Source organism: Meles meles, chromosome 10 (genome assembly GCF_922984935.1).
Source record: "Meles meles chromosome 10, mMelMel3.1 paternal haplotype, whole genome shotgun sequence".
In the NCBI taxonomy this organism is placed as follows: domain Eukaryota; kingdom Metazoa; phylum Chordata; class Mammalia; order Carnivora; family Mustelidae; genus Meles; species Meles meles.
The window spans coordinates 109,234,254-109,255,485 of record NC_060075.1 but is presented as its reverse complement, the minus strand read 5'-3'; the positions used below and the strand labels follow the sequence as shown (position 1 = coordinate 109,255,485).

Here is a 21,232-nt window from a genome sequence, read left to right as displayed (position 1 = left end):
CTGGCACAAAAACAGACACATAGATCAGTGGAACAGAATAGAGAGCCCAGAAATCGACCCTCAACTCTATGGTCAACTCATCTTCGACAAAGCAGGAAAGAATGTCCAATGGAAAAAAGACAGCCTCTTCAATAAATGGTGCTGGGAAAATTGGACAGCCACATGCAGAAAAATGAAACGGGACCACTTCCTTACACCACACACGAAAATAGACTCCAAATGGATGAAGGACCTCAGTGTGAGAAAGGAATCCATCAAAATCCTTGAGGAGAATGCAGGCAGCAACCTCTTCGACCTCAGCCGTAGCAACATCTTCCTAGGAACAACGGCAAAGGCAAGGGAAGCAAGGGCAAAAATGAACTATTGGGATTTCATCAAGATCAAAAGCTTTTGCACAGCAAAGGAAACAGTTAACAAAACCAAAAGACAACTGACAGAATGGGAGAAGATATTTGCAAACGACATATCAGATAAAGGGCTAGTATCCAAAATCTATAAGGAACTTAGCAAACTCAACACCCAAAGAACAAACAATCCAATCAAGAAATGGGCAGAGGACATGAACAGACATTTCTGCAAAGAAGACATCCAGATGGCCAACAGACACATGAAAAAGTGCTCCACGTCACTCGGCATCAGGGAAATACAAATCAAAACCACAATGAGATATCACCTCACACCAGTCAGAATGGCTAAAATTAACAAGTCAGGAAATCAAAGATGCTGGCAAGGATGCGGAGAAAGGGGAACCCTCCTTCACTGTTGGTGGGAATGCAAGCTGGTGCAACCACTCTGGAAAACAGCATGGAGGTTCCTCAAAATGTTGAAAATAGAACTACCCTATGACCCAGCAATTGCACTACTGGGTATTTACCCTAAAGATACAAACATAGTGATCCGAAGGGGCACGTGTACCCGAATATTTATAGCAGCAATGTCTACAATAGCCAAACTATGGAAAGAACCTAGATGTCCATCAACAGATGAATGGATAAAGAAGATGTGGTATATATACACAATGGAATACTATGCAGCCATCAAAAGAAATGAAATCTTGCCATTTGTGAGGATGTGGATGGAACTAGAGCGTATCATGCTTAGTGAAATAAGTCAATCGGAGAAAGACAACTATCATATGATCTCCCTGATATGAGGACATGGAGAAGCAACATGGGGGGGTAGGGGGATAGGAGAAGAATAAATGAAACAAGATGGGATTGGGAGGGAGACAAACCATAAATGACTCTTAATCTCACAAAACAAACTGGGGGTTGCTGGGGGGAGGTGGGATTGGGAGAGGGGGAGGGGGCTATGGACATTGGGGAGGGTAAGTGCTATCATGAGTGCTGTGAAGTGTGTAAACCTGGCGATTCACAGACCTATACCCCTGGGGATAAAAATACATTATATGTTTATTAAAAAAAAAAAAAAAATTTGGAAGGGGAGGCGAACCATAAGAGACTATGGACTCTGAAAAACAACCTGAGGGTTTTGAAGGGTCGGGGGTGGGAGGTTGGGGGAACAGGTGGTGGGTAATGGGGAGGGCACGTTTTGCATGGAGCACTGGGTGTTGTGCAAAAAGAATGAATACTGTTACGCTGAAAAAATAAATAAAATGGAAAAAAAAATATGGATATAAACGATTTCTGTTTAGCCAAATTTTGAGTTAACTTTCTTTCACGAGTATAGGCAGTTGTAAAGGAAGTCTACTGCTGAGGAATCATCCAGATGTCATTACCAAGCCCACCTGCAAGATCCCTCTGCTGGAGAACACTGTGGCGATCACTACTGAAGTAGGGAAATGTTGAGGGTGAGGAAATGTTGAGCAAGGACAAGCTGGATAAGAAGGCCAACTCTGGTCATAGTCAAGATCACATAAGGGAAGCTTCTGGAATGTGGGGAAGGACAACGTCATCGAGTTCAAAACTACCAAGACTGGAAAGCATTTCTGTTGGGGCATATTTAAATGTTATTTCTAACATGCTTTAGTCTACAAAACGTGATGAAGGAAAGTGGAGAAAACAGTAAGATTAAGCCCAGAGCCAAAATAGCTTCATTTATAGAAGCCAGAAAATGTACCATTCAAAGCTGAACACTCGGACGGCAAACTAATACTGACAATAATACTGATAATTACTCTAAGATAGAAGATTCCTGGGCAAACTGGAATGTATGGCTATCCCAGCTCTATGTACAGAGAGAGCTAACTGTGGGGGGAGCTTTGGAATGAACTATGCATAAGGTCCTTTCTCTACCCTTCCTTCCCATTGGCTGATGTTTGTCAACTCCAAAGAAAAGTAAATAGTCACTTGCAATGGACGGGTTTCCTGGACAGGCATTAGTTGCCTTACAGAGCTTATTCAAGTTTATGATATGGCACCCCCAACACGAGAACCGCCACTGGATACCTGTGACATGGGGGAGTGGGTCACTCCAGCAGAACCTGGAGGGGCCACCTCAGGCTTGAAAGGGTCGAAGTCCAGATCCAATAATGTCTCCTCTTTCTTCACCTCAGGGACTTCATTCTGTTAAAATGAATCAAAAAATAGTGTGAGACTTTATGATATAATCCATGTATGATCCTCAACACCACTGAATATCCCCAAAGCAGGTTCTGGTAGTTTTCAGAGTTAACTTCCCTTCATGAGCATAGTTACCCATAAGCTCCCAGAGTTACCAGGAAATGTGATGAAAGGGGAAATAACCAACTCTGGACAGCTACAATCTAAGACACCAAGGAACGTGACCTGGCTTTTAATTCCTCTCCTTGTCCTGGGACACCTGGGTGGCTCAGTGGGCTAAAGCCTCTGCCTTCGGCTCAGGTCATGATCCCAGAGTCCTGGGATCAAGTCCCATGTCAGGCATTTTAAGATTGTAGTTAGAGATACAGAAGGATACCACATCATTCTTAAAGGGAATCCAACAATAAGATCTAACAATTGTAAATATCTATGTCCCCAACACGGAAGCAGCCAACAACATAAGACAACTGTTTTTTTTGTTGTTGTTGTTTTTTTGTTTTTTTTTTTTTAAGATTTTATTTTATTTATTTGACAGAGAGAGATCACAAGTAGGCAGAGAAGCAGGCAGAGAGAGAGGAGGAAGCAGGCTCCCCGCGGAGCAGAGAGCCCGACGCGGGGCTCGATCCCAGGACCCTGAGATCATGACCTGAGCCGAAGGCAGCGGCCCAATCCACTGAGCCACCCAGGCGCCCCCATAAGACAACTGTTAATCAAAATAAAGAGATATACTGATAATAATACATTAATTGTAAGAGACCTTAACACTCCATTCTCAGCAATAGACAGATCAACTAAGCAAAATATCAGCAAAGAAACAGGAGCTTTGAATGACACCTTGCACTAGATGGACCTCATAAATATATACAGAACATTCTACCCTAAAGCAACAGAATACTCATTCTTCTCAACCATGCATGGAACTTTCTCTAGAATAGACCACAAACTGGGTCACAAATGATGTCTCAACTGGTATCAAAAGATTCAGATATTCCCTGCATATTCTCAGACCACAATGCTATGAAACTGGAACTCAACCACAAGAAAAAGTTGGAAGAAATACAAACTCTTGGAAGCTAAAGACCATCCTGCTCAAGAATGTTCCAGTAAATCAGGAAATAAAAGAAGAACATAATCAGTTCATGGAAACCAATGAGAACAATGACACATCACTGCAAAACCTATGGGATATGACACTCAAAAAAAAAAAAAGAAAGAAAGAAAGAAAGAGAGAAAGAAAAATCCTGAATATAAAAACTCTCTTCACACTATTTAAAAAGCTGGAGAATCAAAAATAAATTAAGCCTATCCCATGCACAAGAAGGGAAATAATTAAGATTAGAGCAGAAATCAATGAATTAGAAACCAGAAATATAGTAGAACACATCAATGAAACTAGAAGCTGGTTCTGTGAAAGAAGCAATAAGATCGATAAACCACTGGCCAGATTAATCCAAAAGAAAAGAGAAGAGACCCAAATTAATAAAATTATGAATGAAAGGGTGAGATCATGGCTAACGTCAAGGAAATAGAAACAATCATCAGAAATTATTATCAACAGCTATATGCCAATACGTTAAGCAATCTAGACGAAATGGATGCATTCCTGGTAACCCATAAACTTCCAAGACTGAAACAGAAAGAAATAGACAAACTGAATAGACCAATAACTAGTAATGAGATTAGAGCAGTGATCAAAAACCTCCCAAAAAACAAGAGTCCAGGGCCTGATGGATTCCCTGGGGAATTCTAACATTCAAAGAAGAAATAACAGCTTCTCCTGAAGCTGTTTCAAAAAAATAGAAACAGAAGGAAAACCTCCAGACTCTTTCCATAAGGCCAGCATTACCTTGAACTCAAAACCAGTCAAAGACCCCAACAAAAAGGAGAATTTCAGAACAATATCCCTGATGAATATGATGCCAAAATTCCCAACAAGAACCTAGCTAACAGGATCCAACAGTACCTGAAAAGGATTATCCACCATGACAAGGTTGGATTTATCCCTGGAATACAAGGGTGGCTCAACATTCGCAAATCAATCAATGTGATAGGACACATAAATAAGAGAAGAGAGAAGAACCACATTAACCTCTCAACTGATGCAGGAAAAGCATTTGACAAAAAACAGCACCTATTCCTGATTAAAACTCTTCAAAAGTATAGGGATAGAGGGAATATTCTTCAATTCCATAAACTCCCATCTATGAAAACCCCACACCAAATAACATTCTCAGTGGGGGAAACCAAGAGCTTTCTCACTGAGATCAGGAACACAACAAGAATGCCCACTCTTGCCACTATTGTTCAACATAGTACTAGAAGTCCTAGCAACATAATCAGAAAACAAAAAGAAATATATTCAAATTGGCAAAGAGGTCAAACTCTCTTCACAGATGATGTCATATTATATGTGGAAAACCCAAAAGTCTCCATCCCCAAATTATTAGAACTCATACAGCAATTCAATAATTTGGCAGGATACAAAATCAATGCACAGAATCAGTTGCTTTCTTATACAATAACAATGAAACTGTAGAAAGAGATATTAGAGAATCTACTCCATTTACATTAGCACCAAGAATCGTAAGATACCTCAGAATAAACCTAACCAAAGAGGTAAAGGATCTATACTCTACGAACTACAAAACGCTCATGAAAGAAATTGAAGAAGACACACAAAAAAATGGAAAAACATCTCATGTTCATGGATCAGAAGAATAAACATTGTTAAAATGTCTGTGTTGCCCAGAGCAATCTATAATTTCAATGCCATCCCATCAAAATACCAATGGCATTTTCAAAGTGCCAGAACAAATAATTTTAAATTTTGTATGGACCCCAAATCACCAAGGAAATGTTGAAAAAGAAAACAAAGTTAGGGGCATCTAATTGCCTGATTTCAAGCTATATTACAAAGCTGTGACCACCAAGACATCATGGTACTGGGACAAAAACAGATACATAGACTAATGGAACAGAATAGAGAGCCCAGATATGAATTCTCAACTCTGTGGTCAACTAATCTTTGACAAAGCAGGAAGAAATATCCAGTGGAAAAAAGTTTCTTCAGTAAATGGTGTTGGGAAAATTGGACAGCTATACACAGAAGAATGAAACTCCACCATTCTCTTACACCATCCACAAAGATCAAGTCTAAATGGATGAAAGACATTAATGTGAGACAGGAAACCATCAAAATCCTAGAGGAGAACATAGGCAGTAACCTCTTTGACCTCAGCCACAGCAACTTCTTTCGAGACACATCTCCAAAGGCAAAGGAAACAAAAGTGAAAATGAACTTTTGGGACTTCATCAAGATAAAAAGCTTCAGCACAGCAAAGGAAAATCAAAAAAACAAAGAGGGAACCCACAGAATGGGAAGAAATATTTGCAAATGACACTATAGACAAAGAGCTGATACCCAAGATATATAAAGAACTTCTTAAACTCAACACCCAAAAAACAGATGATTATGTCAGAAAATGGGCCAAAGACATGAGCAGACATACCAGCAGACATTCCAAAGAAGACATACAAATGGCTATCAGACACATGAAAAAATGTCCATCATCATTAGCCATCAGGGAAAGTCAAATCAAAACCACATTGAGATACTACCTTACACCAGTTAGAATGGCCAGAATCAACAGGACAGGAAACACCTGAAATGGTGTACTACTATTTGAAGGTAGACTGTAATAAATTAAAACATGTACTTCAAGCCGTGAAGCAACTACTAAAATAAGAAAACAAGTTATAGCTAATAAAATAGAAGAGAGTAATAAAAATAATCGATTAATTTAAAAGAAAGCAGCAAATAGAGGAAGGGGGTTAAAATAGATGGCACGATAGAAAACAAATATTGAAGTGCTAGGTTTAATCTTCACCATGTGAATAACTACCTTGAATGAAACTGGTCTATATTATATAATAGAAAGCAGAGGTTATTAGATTGGATTAAGAAAGCAAGACTCAATAGATATTGCCTCTAAGAACTGATTTCAAATACAGAGACACAAATAGGTTAAAAGTAAGAGGATGAAGAACGACATAATACACCAATCTAACCAGAAGACAGTTCCAATAGTTATACTAATGTCAAGAACAGTAGATCTCAAATCAGAGAACATTATTAGAAATAAAGTAGGTCATTTCCTAATACAAAAAGACATTAATTCTAAATATTTTTGTATTTAATCATAGAGCATGAAGATACATGAGGAACCAAGAAAACAGCAAAAGGGAATTTCAAAAATGCACAATATTGTAGGGGAGATTTCACTAGACCTCTTTCTATAATTCAAAGAAGAAATAGAAAAATCAACAAAGTTACAGAAGATACAGAAAACACCAAGACCCAATTTGACCTCATTTACAAAACATTCCATTATAATCGCAGAATACACATTCTTCTCAAGTGCATGAAGAACACGGAACATAATAGACACTATTCTGGAACAATGAACAGGTCTCAACAAATTTAAAAACATTCAAGTCACACAAAGTATGCTCTCTGACAACAGGGGAATTGTTTGCAATCAGTAAGAGATTATCTCTGGAATTGACAAAATGACAAAAATAACCTGATAAAAGAAACCAAAAGAAGAAATCAAAGTGGAAATTAGAAATTATCTTGAATTGACTGAGAATAAAGACAACACACCAAAATTTGTGAGATGCTGCTAAAACAGTATTTAGGGGAAATTTATAGTACTAAATCCCTATATAAGAAAAGAAGGAAGGTCTCAAATCAGTAACTTCAGCTTCTACCTTGCAAACTAGAGGGAGAAATACACACAGCAAATAAATTTTAAATAGAAATGGGGAAAATTATGCAAATCAGAGTAGAAATGAATAAAACAGAAAATGAGAGTGAGAGAGAGAATGTCAATACAACCAAAAGGAAGTTTCCCTGAGATGACTGATAAAATTGACAAACTTCTAGCCAGATTGATCAAGGGGGGTTAAAAAAGAGAGGACACAAATTAGCTATATCAGGAATGGGAGAGAGGGCATCATCACAGATATTTAGAAAGAACAATAAGGAAATATTTTAAATCACTTTGTTCTAATACATTTAGCAATTTAGATGAGAGAGACAAATTTCTTGAGAAACACAAACTTACACATATAGAGAAGCCAAATCACTATGTTGTACACCTGAGACTTATGTAACATTGTGTGTCAACTATACTCAAATAAAAAAATTTTTTTAAGAGAGAAACATAACAAAACAAAAACCCCTCAGGCACAGATGGCTCCTGTGGTGATTTCTACCAAAGAATTAGGGAAGGAAAAAAATACCAACTCTACTAGTTCATTCTATTAGGAAAGAAGTACCCTGGTACTAAAATCAGAAAATGACATTATTAAAAACAACACCCTATGGACTGATGTTCTTCATCAACACAAATGCAAAAATGCTAGAGAAAGATTTAACAAACTGAATGAAAATATATATAAAATTGAATTGTAGCATGACAGCTGGTATTTATCTCAGGAATGCATGATTAACTTAACACATGAAAACTAATGAATGTAATTCATCATATTAACAAAATAAAAAAAACTCATATGATCATCTTGATAGATGCAGAAAAAGTATTTGAAAAAAATCCACATTCATTCCTGTTCAAACCCTCAACAAAGTAGGGAAAAAAGGCAAATTCCTCAACCTGATAAGAGTATCTATGAAAACCTACAGCTACCACCATGTTTAATAATGAAAGACTGGACGCTTTTCCCCTAACGTCAAGACAAGAATGGCTGCCTCACCATTTCTATTCAATAATACACTGGCAGCGCTAGGTAGTGAAATTAAAATAAGCAGAAAAAAGAAATAAAAGGCATCCAGAATAAAAAGAGAAAGTAAAACCATCTTTATTCACAGAAGATATGATCACTTATACAGGAAGATCCATGGAAATCTATAAAAAAGCTACACAGGAACTAATATAGAGGTTAAGCAAGGTTGCAGGATATAGCATTAACATACAAAAATCAGTTGTATTTATATGTAACGGTATGAACAATCAGAAACTGCAATTTTAAAAATACGACTTACAGGGGCACCTGGGTGGCTCAGTGGGTTAAAGCCTCTGCCTTTGGCTCAGGTCATGATCCCAGGGTTGTGGGATCGAGCCCCGCATCGGGCTCTCTGCTCAGCGGGGAGCCTGCTTCCCCCTCTCTCTCTGCCTGCCTCTCTGCCTGCCTCTCTGCCTACTTGTGATCTCTGTCAAATAAATAAAATCTTTAAAAAAATAAAAATAAATAAAAATACCACTTACAATAGCACTAAAAATATGAAACACTTAGAGATAAACCCAACCAAAGATGAGAAATACCTGTATACAGAACACTATAAAGCACAGCAAAGATAAATCAGAGAAGCCCTTAATAAAAGGAGAGCAAGGGCGCCTGGGTGGCTCAGTGGGTTAAAGCCGCTGCCTTCGGCTCAGGTCATGATCTCGGGGTCCTGGGATCGAGTTCCGCATCGGGCTCTCTGCTCAACAGGAAGCCTGCTTCCCTCTCTCTCTCTCTTCCTGCCTCTCTGCCTACTTGTGATCTCTCTCTGTCAAATAAATAAATAAAATCTTTAAAAAAAATAAAATAAAATAAAGGGAGAGCAATACTGTGTTTATGGGTCACATAACACAGTATTATTAAGATGTCAATGCTCCCAAAACTGATCTTCAGATTCAATGCAATACCAACCAATATCTGTACTGGGTTGAATACTATGTATGCCCCATGCCCCCAAAATTCATGATAAGGAACCTGTGAATGTGATGTTATTTGGCAAGAGAACCTTTGCAGATGCAATGAAATTAAGACACAGTCATACTGAATTAGGATGGGCCTTAATGCAATGACCAGTGAGCTTATGAAAACAGAGAAATTAGGATACACAGGCACAAGGAGAATGCCATGTCAAGATACAGAGCACAGACCACACAGACACACAGGGAAAATGCAGTGTGATGACCGAGGCAGAGACTGGAATAATGTTCTAGGTGCCATGGAACACCAAGGACTGCCAGCAACCACCAGGAGAGAGAGGCAAGAAAAGGTCCACTCCAGACCTTCAGAAGAAGCATGGTCATGCTAATCTCAGACTTGATCATGACCTTGATTGCGGATATCTAGCCTCCAGGACTGTGAGAGAATAAATATCTGTTGATATAGGCCACCTAGTTCATGGTTTTTTGTTAAAACAGTCCTAGGAATCTAATAAATTATCCCAGAAGGTGTTTTTGTTTTTTTTTTTAAAGATTTTTATTTATTTATTTGACAGAGAGAGAGATCACAAGTAGGCAGAGAGGCGGGCAGAGAGAGAGGAGGAAGCAGGCTCCCCGCGGAGCAGAGAGCCTGATGCGGGACTCGATCCCAGGACCCTGAGATCATGACCTGAGCCGAAGGCAGGGGCTTAATCCACTGAGCCACCCAGGTGCCCCCCAGAAGGTGTTTTTGTAGAAATTTACATATCGATTCTAAAATTCATATGGAAATTCAAAGGATCTAGAATAGCCAAAACAACTCTGAAAAAGAACAACAATGTTGAAGGACTAATCTTATCTGATTTCAAGACAGCTTTAAATAAAGTGGCAGTAATCAAGATAATATGGTACTGACATAAACGATAGGCAAATGGATCAATGGAAAAACCATAAAGTTTAGAAACTGAACCACACACATATGGATAACTAATATTCCACAAAGGTATAAAGGCAATTTAGTAGAATAAGGATAGACTTCCCAACAATCACGCATCATTTGTAAAGAAATAAACTTCAGGGCGCCTGGGTGGCTCAGTGGGTTAAGCCGCTACCTTCGGCTCAGGTCATGATCTCAGGGTCCTGGGATCGAGTTCCGCATCGGGCTCTCTGCTCAGCAGGGAGCCTGCTTCCTTCTCTCTGTCTCTGCCTGCTTCTCTGTCTACTTGTGATTTCTCTCTGTCAAATAACTAAATAAAATCTTAAAAAAAAAAAAAAGAAAGAAACTTCAAACCATACTTTAAACCATATTAAAAAATTAACTCGAAATCAGTCACAGACCCTAACTGTAACACCTTATGCCATAAAACTTCTAGAAGAGAACACAGGAGACAATCTTTGTGACCCTGGTTAGGCAAAGATTTTTTTAGATGAGACATGAAATGTCTAATTCTAGAAAAAGAAATACATGGACTCCACCAAAATAAAAACATTCTACTCTTCAAAAACTCTCTTCAAAATCTTGATAGATGTAGAAAAAGTATTTGAAAATGACAAGACAATTTGAATAAGGTAAGTCACATACTGGGAGTAAATATTTGTAAATCATATATCTAATAAAAGACTTGTATCCAGAATATATAAGGGATTCTCAAAAGTCAATCAAAGAAATAAATACAACAGCAAAAGTTTTTCACAGACACCAGTGATGATACACTGTTTTCATAATGTCCTCCAGACTTACCCATGTCACAAATGGCAGGACTTACTTTTTTAAGGCTGATTATTCCACTGTGTATATACACATTTTCTTTACTCATTCACCCACTGACGGACACTTAGGTTGTTTCCATGTATTGTCCCTCATGAATAATGCTGCAGTGACCATGGGTGTGCAGATATCTCTTAGATACTGATTCCATTCCTTTAGATAAGTACCCAGAGTGGGATTGTTGGATCATCAAGTAGTTCTATTTTTAATTTTTTGAGGAAACTCCATACTGTTTTCTGTAGTAGTTCTACCAATTTCCATTCCCATCAACAGTGTATAAACAGAAATTGCAACCAACACTTACAATTTCTTGTCTTTTGGTGACAGCCATTCTAACAGGTGTGAGGTGAGAGCTTACTGTGATTCTGATTTACGCTTCTCAATGCTTAGTGGTGCTGAGCACCTTTTCATATGCCTGTTGGCAACCTGTATGTCTTCTCTGGAGAAATGTCTATTTGGGTCCCTTATCCATTTTTAAATCCAAATTTTTTTTTTTTTTGCTATTGCACTGTGTGAGTTCCTTATGTATTTCAGATAGATGTTTGCAAAAATTTTCTCCCATTCCTTAGGTTGCCTTTATACTCTTGATTGTTTCCTTGGTTGTGCAGAAGTTTTATGCTAAGTAAATTAAGCCAGACACAGAAAAACAAATGATGTCACTTACATGTGAAATCTAAAATAGTAAAAATCATGGCGGTAGAGAGTAGAATCGTGGTTGCCAGGGCTTAAGAGGAGGGGAAATAGGGAGATGTTGGTTAAGGGGTATAAAATTTCAGTTAACTGGGGCGCCTGGGTGGCTCAGCGGGTTAAAGCCTCTGCATTCGGCTCAGGTCATGATCCCAGGGTCCTGGGATCAAGCCCCGCATCGGGCTCTCTGCTTGGCTGGGAGCCTGCTTCCTCCTCTCTCTCTCTCTGCCTGCCTCTCTGCCTACTTGTAATCTCTATCTGTCAAAAAAAATAAAAAATAAAAAAAAATCATAAAATTTCAGTTAACCAAGTCCTAGAGATCTATAATATTCAGCATGGTGACTCTAAGTAAAAATAATGTATTACAGACTTGAAATTTGCCAAAAAATAGATACTGAGTTTTCTCACATCAAAAACAATAATTTAAAAAAAGGTATCTATTTGAAGAGATGGCTATGTTAATTAGCTGGGTTGAGAGGATTATTTCACAATGTGTACATATATCAAAAAATAAAGTTATATACCTTAAATATATACAATTTTTATTTGTCAACTATACCTCAGTTGAACTGGGAAATAAAGAAGGTAAGCAGATGTCAAATGAGTACATGAAAAGATGCCTAACATCATTAACCATTAGGGAAGTCTAAACTAAATTGCAATGAACTAACACTATACACTTATCAGAACAGCTAAAATTTTAAAAACTAGCCATACCAAATGTTGGCAAGGATATGGAGAATCTGAAATGCTTATGCAATGTGGATGGAAACACAAATAGTATAATCACTTAGAAGTTTGGCAGCTGAAAAGTTAAACTTATCCCTCCCATATGATCTGGTACCCAAAGAAATAAAAGCATGTGTACACACAAACATTTCAATACAGATGTTCACAGTACCTTTATATATAACAGCCAAAACCTGGAAACAACCCAAATATCTGTCAATAGATGAAAAATCCCTCAAACCCTGATGTGTCCATAGAGTGAGATGCTACGCAGCAAAGAGAAGAAATGAACTGCTGATACACGCTACAAAATGATGAAGCTCATAATGATGCCGAGTAAAAGAAGCCAGACCAAAAACGGTATGTTCTGTACGATTCCACGTACACAAAATTCTAGGAAATGCAAATGAACATACGGGGACAGAAAGATGAGTGTCCGCCTAGAGAGCGCAACATGTGGAGAGGAACAGGAGCAATTACAGACACAAAGAAGCTTTGGGGGTGACAGGTATGTTCCTTATCTTGATCCTGGTGATGGTTTCACGGGTGTACACATATTTCAAAATTATCAAAATGTATACTTTAGGGGCACCTGTGTGGCTCAGTCGGTTAAGCATGACTCTTGATTTGGGCTCAGGTCATGATCTCAGGGTTTGAGATCAAGCCCTGCATCCGGCTCTAGGCTAGATGTGGAGTCTGCTTAAGAGTCTCTTTCTCCTCTCCCTCTGCCCCTATGACAAAAAGTACATTCGCAAGAGTGGGTTTTGCTGGGAAATATCACTACACGTTTAAACTTTTTGCTTCTCTGTAACTGACTAGTTTTTTGTACTAACAAGGCAACCTTTATGGCGTTATTCTTATAAGCATATCAGGTAACAGAGATTTCAATTTATAGTAGAATTGTGGTTGCCAGGGATTACGAGGAGGGGAATAGGGAGATGCTGGTTAAGGGGTATAAAGTTTCAGGTAAGTAAGTCCTAGAGATCTATTGTGTTCAGCATGGTGACTATAAGTAAAAATAGTGTATTACACACTTGAAATCTGCCAAAAAAAAAGATATTAAGTGTTCTCACATCAAAAACAATAAGAGTCATACAACATTTAGAGTCTCCAAAACACCCCAGGGTTGCATGCATGTTCGCAGACATACACACACACACAATGATTTCTTAATGGTAACACAATATTTCAGTGATCCAGATGATGGTAAAGCCAAAGGTACTATTTCTTCCCAAGCGTTTTCCATTTTTTTATTCTTTTATTAAACATATTTTTAAAAGATTTTATTTATTTGAGAGAGAGAGACAGTGAGAGAGAGCATGAGAGAGGAAAAGGTAGGGGAGAAGCACAATCCCCGTGGAGCTGGGAGCCCGATTCGGGGCTCGATCCTGGTACTCCGGGATCAAGACCTGAGCCGAAGGCAGTTGCTTAACCAACTGAGCCACCTAGGCGCCCCTCTTTTATTAAACATATTTTGAGGACATTTACTCTATTCTAAATATTTTGCAGGACACTTACAACTCCCCAGTAAGGCAGGGAGTTCGGATAAGGAAGCTTGAAATAGAAAGCTTAAATAAACTTTTTAGGAACAAGGCCCACTGGGAGTTAATTTTCATGTCATAGACATGTCTTTTATGGAAGGGTCACAAAATAGCTTGTAATTTATAACAGTGAGTAAAGTTTTAACATTTCATTTGTAATGCATGCAGTGGCCTAAGGGAACTTAACTTAAGGACCGGACGCCTGTGACAAGACCACTACAGATGGGTACATCACAGTTAATGTGAGTGACGGTAATAGCTATAGTATACTGCCGGGGCTCGAGAGATTTAGATTTGAAATCATAGAATGGGACATCATTCAACCATTTCATGGGACATGGTCAAGTATTCATTCTACAGCTTTTATTATATAAAAACGCTGAAACAGTACAGTGAAGATAATTTACGCATCACCTAGACTTGTCACAAATGTTACCACATTTGTCTATGTGCCTACCTGTTTATATAATCCTGCAAATGTTTCCATGAGCTGACACACAGCAACTGAACTTTCTGAAGAACTGTTCCCCTAGGGGGGTTGGTTTGGAAACAAGGTGGTGGATGGCACACCCATCCTTAGTGTAGTACCTCATGAGTTTGCTTATTGGCCTTGCCCACACTCTGAGCAAGAGGGTAACAACTGACAGTACTGAGAAGAGGGACTGAGGGGAGAGGGATAGGGTCTGTGCTTAAAGTGACATTCTAGGATGACCACTGGATGAAAAAAGGCCCTCCTACCACCACATCTGGAATTTAGTACTATCGCTGATATATAACAACCTGAAGGACTTTGCTAATATTGAAAACCCAAAGACATTTCTACAGAACATGGATCCTGAACATTAAGGAGAGAAAGAGTTAAGATGGATTTGTTCAATTTACTGGACATCTAATATCCACTATCTTCCAGGTGCTTAAGATGCTGGCAGGTGTAGTCTATAGGCTTCTGCTTTCCATGTCTGCCCTAGGAGACATTGCAAAAAGAAGACAGGTCTGCTCAACTTCAGAGCAGGGATAATAGCCTGTAAATCACAGGAATGATGTCAAGACACAATGGAAGGACATTGTGCATAGGACATTTTCAGTCACGTGCTTCCCCATCGTGAGCTCTTTCCCTTCTCCCCAACTCATTGTTCTGTGTCCCCTTCTCCCCTTCCTTTGCTGGCCTCTCTGGACCATCTAAACCCCACTCTCGACCCAAAACCATGTTCAACAACACAAAATCTCAAAAGAGCTTTATACCATGGGATGCTTTGTAAGGAGGTAGAATATAAAATGCAAAACGGGGGGAGTGCAAAAAGTCAAGGCATTGTTAGAGGTTCAGGAGTCTGAGAACTTTGGAAGCTTGCGAGGCCAATTTACACAATGGTTTAAGAATATTGTCAGGGCCCCAGAGGATAAAGAAACTGCACTACTTGGCTGTGGCTGCTGCAGGAACCACGGTGTCGTGGGTGACCCACTGGGGCAATAGACCGACCAAACCGGGGCCTGAAATGCAGTATTTTCCTTGTTCCAGTTTCCATATGACTAATTCTTTCTGTGTTACAAGAATGCTAACGTGTTTACTTTGAAAAATATCAACTGAAAGAAGAGGCAACTGGCCCAGATATAGCTATGGTTGAAAAGCAAAGCCAGGGCGGTATTCACAACCAGGTGACAGATACCAGGAGGCAGTGATGCGCGCACGCAAGACTGCCTCTGTCTGGACTGACCAGACAAAAAAGACCCTTTTGTAAACTTACCAAGCAAGTTGAATATCTACTTCCGTGTGATTGGCTAGGAAAAATAGGATAATTTCATGAACTTAAAATGTGAGACACAGCATTTGGCTGGAAAGCAGAGATGTAATGGCATCAAAATTAACGGAGTTAACATGATGCCCACAGCCACGGGATTGCACGGCTGGGCTGCTGTCTTGCCTTCCCACCCAGCAGCACTCCCAGCAAGAATGGCAAGATGGGCCTGGAGCAATGAGCTCAGATGGGCCAAAGATAACCCGTCTGGGTTTGTAAAGGAGAACGCTCTATGAAAGAAAAGAACAAAACAAAACAAAAAACAAAAACAAAAACCCACAACATCGTTGTTGGGAAAGATTTAGGCAAATAGCTGGGGGTTACCCGCTATGAAAAAAAAATTCGAAAATGTGTAATTTCTTCTTCCTCTTGCCCAGTGAGAGGTAGATAGGCAAGCAGAGACCCTGCCCCAAGCCCTGCCCCTCTCATGGGAGCCCCACCTTTTTGAGCACCTTTCCTGATATCTAAGTCTTCTTCTGCTGGTGGCAGCTGTGGCTAGCAAGGCTATCCAGTCAGGAAACCCCAAGTCTGCACCAGGACCCACATGGGCCTGGCCCCCACCTTTCCTCTTTGGAGCACTCTGGGACCCTGCTCTATATGGAGGAACTCTGGGGCTCATGCCCACCCAGTTGTCCTGGAATGTAGTAGCCAGGTTTGTTTCCAAGAGGGTGGCTGGTGAACAGACTGCTCCCACTGGCCAGTGTGACATTTCATGTGTGGAATCCCATGAGACTGACCGCCAGATTAGTGCTGATACGTTCAAGTGACTCAAACTGTTTATAGGGACAGAGCACCTCCTCCTCCAACATTTGCTTATAAATTTGGTTTCTAGGGACATAATACCTTCTAAATCTTACTTCTTAAATGTGTTTCACCAAAAGCCCATTTCCCTGGAACAATAGTACTTTGGGACAAAAGGGAGACTGTTAGAGACACTCTGATTTAAACAAGCACGGCTTTTGTTGCAGAACTTCTCAGAGCCTTGAACACACTAACATAAAGTATGTAAAGTAAAGGGGATGCAGCCCCTCCTAGCCCCCTATGACCAGGACCCCCTTCCATACCATCTTATGGGACTTGATGGAAAATGCTCTTTTAAAAGAATAGCGCAGGAAACACACACACACACACATACACACACTTCTTCCTATTTAGTTTCTTGGGAGGGAAAAATAGAAAGGGCTGGGTTTGTCCCCTGGCAGCTTCATTTTTGTAAACACAGAACCAGAGAAGCAAGGTCAGCCCTTTGGTGTTGACACACGGAACTCTCCCTATTAGCAGGCAAGGAAATCTAGGCAAGAAGATCCTACGATAGAGGTAAGGTCTGGGGCCAATAGAGGGCTCTGTAGGTCTGATGGATTCCTTTCAAATCCCAAAACAAACTCAAAAGAGACTGTCACTGCAATGAAGCTTGGTGGATGCGACATAAAAATCCATCAGACGTGAGGAATATCTCAGTCACCACATCTGGAACTTGTGGGTGGGATTAATACAAACGTTGTTGTTCCCCACTGAGCTCAGGATAAAAACAGCAAACTGGGAACACAGTCCTATCTGTTCAATGTAGAATGCCATAAGAAGCTTTGTAAAAATATCCATATAAAACTGAAAGGGACCACTCCCTATTACTATAAATACACGTATCTGGGAGGAAAGCTTTTCGGATACATCTCAGCTTGCTAAATTCCAGTACTCTGCTTCCATGAACCTAGCATCTCATTTTCTCCTGGCATTTCTATTTATTCTTTTTCATCATTTACCTGTGCATGTCTAAAAATAGCATAGTTCCAAGGGCAAACCTCTTGGGCCCCCTCCCTCCCTCTTCGGGAGCTCTGTACTATCACTTTGCTATTGCTCAATAAACCTTGCTTTGCTGCCCACTAAATAAATTAAATTAAAGTCTTGATGAGACCGTCCATTCACTTAGAATACGTAGCTTGACATATAGTCTAATCAACGTATCTGATGTTACAAGCATGCACGTGTACGTGTGAGTCCAACATGGCAAAATATGGAGTATTTCAAGTTACACTATTTTTAAGTGCAGCAGCTATAAGTGCTCAGTCCCAACATACCCTTGACTCAGCTTGATATTTCCCCGGAAGAAATCTGTCCATTCACTGTGGTACTTGGTTCATGGCCATGCATTTGGAAATCCGGACTGTGACAGTGGTTCTCACGGTGTGATCACACGAGAGCATTTGGAAATTCTGGACTGTCACAGTGGTTCTCACGGTGTGATAACACGAGAGCAGCATCAGTATCACTTGTGAGGACTACAGATTCTCAGCCCCCACCCTGGACATGCAAGAAAATGCTGCATGTGACCCAAAAGACATGAAGGAATACATACCTGAGCATATCTACAGAGGAACAAGGAACTGAGGAAACAGTCAAGAAGCTTCTGTGCAATTTTGAATAAAGCTACATCACCTCACTCATTAGGGGAGAAAGTGGACTGAAACATAAATCCCTGCCTCACACCCTCTCTTGACATGGGGACCTGAGATGAACAGCCACTTAGTCAATGGAGTTGCTTCTGGTCACATTCTGTGGTTCACATGGTTCACACGGGAGCCACACTGCTTCAAATGTGGAAAAACCCCACAGAAATCGCGTTCCCCTCCTCCTAATGAAGACATAAATCAATGAAGAAGGATCTCCAAATTGTACCTTCACAAGGTCTCTGGTGGTTAGTGTACACCCAGCAAGCATGTTATAAAGGTCCAGAGGGTGAGAAGCGATGCCTTCCTTTCCTCCCCAGGACTTTGGAGCAGTGCGCCAAGACCAGCCAGGCTGGGGCAGGCTGCCCTCCAGCCAGCTGCGTCCCTGTGGCAGCCCCCGCCCAAGCCCTTTCTCTTTGACAGGTGCCTCCTCTCCCTCTGTCCAGGACTCTTGACCTTACCCATGACTGCTGCTCAGGATTGCAAATGTTCACACTCTTAGAAGCACTTCAGAGACTCTTCTAGCATTTGTGATTTTAAAAAGTGCTTTTTTTTTTTTTCCCTACAGCCAAAGACCCTTTGTGAGCCAGCCAACTGCAAATAACAAAACATTTTAAAGGAAAGAACTGTTTTGAGCCCCCAGCTTTGCTTTAGAACTCATCTACGTGCCGTGTTGCCTCGACTTCAGTTGCCTCCAGTGCTAAGTGGAAGAGGCTTGGGCCAAGGCCACGCGGCTTCTAGGTGAGCACGTTCTGGTCGTGGATAGGATTGAAAGCATGCTATTCAAGGGTGCAGAGGCAAGCAACTTGAGTAAGGATAAGGATATGATCACCGTAAACCTCTCAGTCTGAAACTGATGTAGCAAGAAAGAGAAGCAAGCTGAGCTGCTAGCAAATCAAAGGGAGAGGACACGTTGGAAATGAAAACTGGAGTTTGGGGTCCACACAATGGCTGGTGCCAGGTAAGATCACCTGACTCTGAGACCGCGATCTCTGGTGGCATCGGTGGGGCCACAGACATCATCTGTCCATGTGCTCATCAACGTGCACGTCTCGCCCTTCAAAGGAGCTGCTAAATCCCATGTCAAGGCCCCATTACCTTACCAAATTCACCATCTCCTACCAAACATGGAAGGAAAACAATAGCTAAGTTACTGCGCCTTATTCATAAATGCCCTTAAAAGCAATGAACAGTTTGATTTGCGTTTCTTCTATTTCCTGAGCTCTCTGTGATTAGCACATTATTCCTGTGATTGTAATTAGCATGTGATACACAGTGTCGTTATGGATGTACTCAGTAACTACAGCACGGCATTCACAACTCTTGCAAGATGTAGGTGTTATTTCTGATCCTGACACCACCGGGGGTAAGTAATATTGGCAGGATGTTACTGGGGACTCTCACTCTTAAAAAAACAGCTTCAGGTTATGGACACTGGGGAGGCTATGTGCTATGGTGAGTGCTGTGAAGTGTGTAAAACCTGGCAATTCACAGACCTGTACCCCTGGGACTAATAATACATTATATGTTTATTAAAAAAATTTTAAAAAATAGCTTCAATGGCATGAGGAACAGCTCTGGAGGTGAAGAATCTTCATTCAAGGCAACAGGACAACCAAGTGGCTAGCAGAGGGGGGTCTGCAGCCTACCAAGGGAGCTGGAGCCTGAGCAGGTGCACCCAGGTGTCTTTGCCAAATCATGTAAATGAATACAGTTACTTGTGCTGAAGGCCAAACAGCTTGAAAATAGTCACCTCTTTTAACTTCATTTTCCTATTCTCTACCAGGAAGCAATGTAAAAGAAATAACTGAGAGTGTAAACATGAATTAACATATATTGACGTTCACAGAAGTGCTGGTGAAGAAACAGTAAATCAGAAATGACCTGTGACTGCAATCATGGGCTAGTCCATCCATCAGAGAGAATACTCTGCTTTCACATTTTCTTTGGAAGAGACAATATTATGACATGAAAAACGTGTTCAAAAAGCTGAAGTAGAAAAGTCTGAAATCTGTAACAATACAATCTGGATGCTGTGGTATGGAATTGGTACACACCTAGAAATCGAAGCCTGAAGGAAAACACACCAAAGTGCATCAGTGTCTAGGTGAGGGTGGTATGACGTAAGTAATCGTTAAAATTCTTCATTTTACACTTTTCAGTATTTCCAAAAACTGTGTGTAGGCTTCCCATTTGAGAATTGAGAATGCTTTAGACATACCAAGTGATTAAGGCCCACCTGGAGGGAGACCGGAAGTGGTGTTGCTGGCTGACATCTGCCACCTTGAAAGCTGGTCCCTGAGGATCCCTCTGCCCTGGTACCTGTGCGCTCATCCCAGCTCTGCAGCAGGCACTTACCTGTGACGGTGTCGTCACGCTGATTTCTGGAACAAAGTTGTCCTCGAAGAAACTGATGATGTTCTCCTGCTGGAGTTCCTTTGTTGGGGTGACTTTAGGCAATGGTGGGACGGGAGGCCCCTTCCTTGTCTACAAAACATGAGAGACACAAGCAAATTAATTCGGCCAAGGATGGCACCTGAGTTGTGTAGAAATGCCACCTGAACAGCGCCAGGCAGACATATGGCAGTGACTGACATTTAGATATGCACAGAGAAAAAAGGGACCTGACTGAGTAGAGGATGCAGTCTGCCTACGTGACCCTGGGAGCACTCACAAGCAAGGGCCCCCTGAGAATCACTCAGGGAGTGCAACCCCATGCACTTCGACGCCAGCACTGCACACAGGGCCAAGGCCAGGTGCCTACGTCTCTCAACTTAAACTAGGGCTGCCCCCTTTGTGAAGTCAACCAAAACGGATTCCTCATTTCAGCAAGAAATTAGCATTTTGACATTATAATCAGGAAAGCTTTTCAATGGACTCCGTGAGATCACCCACAGAGAACATGCATTTCACTTTCCACTAGAGTGTTCTGAGAAGTAAGGACTTCACAGATCTATCCCACAGATCTTCTCACCACTTCCCTTAGTTTCAAAGACTTGAACTTCAACTCTTGCTGTAGGAATTTCACCTTC

The 21,232-nt window shown here is 40.7% G+C and overlaps 1 protein-coding gene across 2 annotated transcripts in view; it reads right to left on the bottom strand.

Moving 5' to 3' along the window:
* The window catches only part of AMPH (amphiphysin), a 276,162-nt gene that overhangs the window by 71,385 nt on the left and 183,545 nt on the right, over positions 1-21,232 (bottom strand). For both annotated transcript variants that reach the window (XM_046021643.1, XM_046021642.1), the window contains exons 11-12: positions 20,559-20,687; positions 2,409-2,525 (exon numbers count right to left, since the gene is read on the bottom strand). In XM_046021643.1, coding sequence (XP_045877599.1) covers positions 2,409-2,525; positions 20,559-20,687 — 246 coding nt within the window. The remainder of the gene's footprint in view (positions 1-2,408; positions 2,526-20,558; positions 20,688-21,232) is intronic.